The sequence below is a fragment of the Miscanthus floridulus genome, chromosome 5 (assembly GCF_019320115.1).
Source record: "Miscanthus floridulus cultivar M001 chromosome 5, ASM1932011v1, whole genome shotgun sequence".
NCBI lineage: Eukaryota > Viridiplantae > Streptophyta > Magnoliopsida > Poales > Poaceae > Miscanthus > Miscanthus floridulus.
Genome location: NC_089584.1, coordinates 114982743 through 114986830, shown reverse-complemented (window position 1 = coordinate 114986830; position 4088 = coordinate 114982743). Strand labels below are relative to the sequence as shown.

Below are 4088 nucleotides of genomic sequence, written 5' to 3'. Positions count from 1 at the left end.
TTTTGGCACTTCACCTTGATGGCAATGACCAAACAAAACCCTAGGAACCTGCTAACATGTAATTCTCTAAAGAAAGGGCACCAGGGAATCCAAGTTGCATATTTATAGGCTATCCGAAACCACCCCTAAGTCTTTTCTTGGTAGGAACTAAATATAGATCTGTTGGGAGTCCTATACTAATTGGAATTAGTATCAAACCTGAAGGAAAAATATCTTCAAGAATCTGATGGGACAAGCAGAGTCCAAGTCTATCCCACATGAAGAAAACTTAATTACCAAGAAAGCCAGTCCAGTTAGTTTCCTTTATGTGGATGTCAACTATACCATATATATTTCCCTCTCCCTGGCATGTGCAGGTTGTTTTATGCTTTCATGACTTACCCCTATATATACTTCAAATTCATCTATCTATATTTGACAGATCTTGTACAGCAAGGACACGTATTTCGTACCTGACTCGGAGACCGAAATTCGGTCGAGATCAACTGAAACTCCGCTGGGAGATAAACTGACAAATCAGATGAAGAGCACTAAACGGACCTCTCTTCTGCAGCAGTGTGCCCTTGTCGACTGGGCGGCCCACATGCGGCCCTACCGTCCCGACCCAATGCCAACGCTGTGGGCCGAGCCACTGGCCACGCCTGCCCTGACGCCAATCCGAATACGCCGCGGCGGCCGGCGGCGCCGGCGCGGGCCGCGCCACTGCTGTCTCCCCATGTCCCTTACTCACCACCTCACCGCCGGCGACATCCTCAACGCCCTCCGCGGCGCGTCCTGCCCGTACTCGGCACTCCACCTCTATTCCCTCCTCCGCCTCCGGCTCTGCCCCTCGGAACCATCCTACTTCGCCTGGCGCGCCGCCGTGTTCACCTTCAAGCCGCTCTCCGCCGCTTCTTCCCTCCCACTCCTCTCCCATTTCCACGGCCACCTACTCAGGTCCAATCTCCTCGCCTACCCCCACGTCGCCTCCTCGCTCCTTCGCTCTTACTCGCTCCTCTCCCCGCCCGCTGCCCACCAACTGTTCGATCAAATACCCTCCACCACCTGCAACCTCTACGTCCTCAACGTCATGCTTGCGTCACTGTGCCGCTCCTCTGACCTCGATTCTGCGCGCACATTCTTCGATGGCATCCCCGACAAAGACGTTGTGTCTTGGTCGACCATGCTCGCTTGCTATTTCTCCAATGTTCAACTCGCTGATGGGCTTGCATTCTTCCGTACAATGACATTCACCACCGATATTGCTGTGGATTGTGCCATGCTCGCCACCCTCCTCACGTCCTGCGCGTCAGCTGGCTTTCTACCGCTGTTCTGCAGGGCCATTCACGGTTATGCTGTACGCCACTCCATCCCTGCCAGTATGCACCTTGGAACGGCACTCATTGATTACTATGCCAAGACCAACCGCATTGAGTACGCTACCCGTGTGTTTGCTCGGATGACTAAAAGGAATGTTGTGCACTGGACCATTATGATCTGTGGTATGGGTTCACAATTGCACAACATCGAGGCTGTTCATCTGTTTGAGGAAATGTGTCAAAGAAGAGTGCAACCAAGTGAGATGACATTTACAGCTGTGCTCAGCGCATGTGTGAATGCTGGGCTGGTGGATAAAGGGAAGGAGCTGTTTAAGCTTATGGTTGATAGATATCGCCTTGAGCCGAATATACATCATTATGGGTGCATGGTTGATCTCTATGCGAAGGCAGGGTTGTTGGAGGATGCTTATGAGGTTATCAAAACCATGAAAGTGGAACCAAATGTCATCATATGGACATCATTGTTGGCGGCATGCAAGAAGGCCAAGAATTTTGAGATTGCCATCGAGGGAATGGAGAAAGTATTGGCATTGGAGATATCTGATGAAAACGTTGGATTATATATGTTGATATCTGACCTTTATGCTATGGGTGGACGGTGGGACAATGTGTTGAAGATTAGGAGGCTGGTGGAGGAGCGTGATGTGTGGAAGAACACAAGGCCACTGTCAACACGATGGAGTCCTCCGGCTCCAGGTATGCTGAAGATCAACTCCGATGGCGCCTTCCTGCAGGATCGCGGTACTGGAGCAGCCGGGGCCGTGGTCCGTGATAGCAGCGGCAACTTCTGTGCGGCATCAGCCCGGTGGCTGGGCCCTGTGGGCTCGGTATTGATAGCTGAAGCAAGAGGTGATTCGAGATGGCTTGCGTCTGATTCCACAAGGAACCATGGAACACATCATCGGGGAGACTGATGCTCAAGAAGTGATGACGCTGTGGAAGAATAGGACCAGGCAACGGTCCGAAACTGCAGCAATCCTGAAGGAGATAGAAGAGATAGTTTCAGCCTTCACTTCTTTCGAGTTGATTCATGTAAGACGGGAGGCAAATTTTGTAGCGCACATATGTGCCCGTTTTGCGTCTTCTTCTCTAGATTCTCATGTTTGGTCCCCCCCCCCCCCCCCCCAAGCTTCCTGCAGCGATGTCTGCAGTCCGATTGTAATGAACTCTCCTAAGTAATGAAGCTTTTGTCTCTCTCTCTCTCTCCCCCCCCCCCCCCCCCCCCCCCCCCCCCCCCCCAAAAAAAAAAAGTTTGAGCTCTGTCAAAGTGGACGTTCCATACTTCTAAATATTGGGCGGAAATAGTGAACACAAGACTCTTTGATTTGTTTAATTGTGGAGGTATTCATAGGACAGGTCTGCTTGTTGTTTGATGTAACCCAAAAGTGGAAATTAACAAGATGAATACAAACTTCCACTCAAATTTTGGAATTATATTGAGATGGATTGTTCTTCTATGGTCCAGTGGGATGATTGATACACTGAAATATTGGAAGAAGGATTTAGGTGTGCATACGAATAAACACTCGAATTTATTTAAGCAAGCCCAGCTCATTATTGAATTCCTTGGCATCTGGATGACTTTGAAGTTCAAATGCACTTTCTGCAGTCGCAGTTCTGTGATCTGGGTTTCACTCTTCTTATTAAACTGAAGTTGATAGATGAAATTTGAGCTTGAAATTTCATGTTGCTGATATGGTCTTCAAAAGAATACTCAATGGAAAGTAAGTAAAATTTGGGTTCAGCTCCCACTATTGTTTTTTTATGCACGACCGTGCTAAGGCACGTAGCTCCCGCTATTGTCAATAAACTATATTGACGTGGTTTTGTTGCTAACAGTTTCCAGCTCCAGCCTCAGTAATAGTACTTCTGTCCAGGTGCCATCTCTGCCAGTCTTTTCTAGTTTTATTGGACTATATGGGATTGGTTGCAGATTCTGTGTGCTACACTCAAAGATAGTCGTATGTGCCTACTGGAAATTACTTTGTACAGTAGATTGGTAACCTGGAATTCTCTTTTCTATACTTAGTCGTTGTATCTGTATCAGAAGCGTTCTCAGTAGCAGGTATATAAACTGAGGACGTCTTTCTCTTTCTTTTTGGTCGAGAATCAGCATTGGCCTCTCGGTCATTTTTTTGGGTTCATGGGCAGTTCAACTCATCTCATCTCAGCAGAAAAAACAGCCATCAGTATATCTATGCATATCAAGAGATCATTATTTCTTGAGGTTTCCTCGTGCTTTGGGGGCACAGTCTTGTCAGTGTAGCCCTGTTAAGCTAACAACCTGTATAGAGTAGTTTGGGCACAGGATTATTGTGGGAATTTATAGGATCTATTACTTCAAGAATTTGGATAAAGGCATTTTCCTCCTGATACTTGAATTATTATTATTATTTTTGAAACGAAAATGTTGCTTGAGTTATTTCAAATCTGTGTTAACTGTCACTTTACTTCGATGGAAATTTGATTCGATCGGAACGTGACCTGAAAATTTGTGACATCCTGAAACTTGGCCAGAACTCGTTCGATTACTACTGAACTAACGAAACTTGCTCACACATGTTTGATGGTTTACCTCAAAACCTGATACCCCCTATCCCAAGAGAATGCGGTGCAGTAGCAGCTCTCTAATGGATAATGATTAATGCGATCAGGGCAACGTGGCTGGCCAGTTCTCTCTTATCTCTGTTCATACTGATACCAAAATTATCGCTGACTCCCTTCGGATAATAAGGCCCCGTTTAGTTCCGAAAATTTTTGGCTTTTGGC

The 4088-nt window shown here is 47.1% G+C and overlaps 1 protein-coding gene across 1 annotated transcript; it reads left to right on the top strand.

Moving 5' to 3' along the window:
• Positions 1-577: 577 nt before the first annotated feature.
• LOC136453162 (pentatricopeptide repeat-containing protein At1g33350-like) lies at positions 578-2381 on the top strand. Its single transcript, XM_066453740.1, has one exon. The coding sequence runs from the start codon at positions 584-586 to the stop codon at positions 2231-2233; it is 1650 nt and encodes a 549-aa protein (XP_066309837.1). The 5' UTR covers positions 578-583; the 3' UTR covers positions 2234-2381.
• Positions 2382-4088: the final 1707 nt, after the last annotated feature.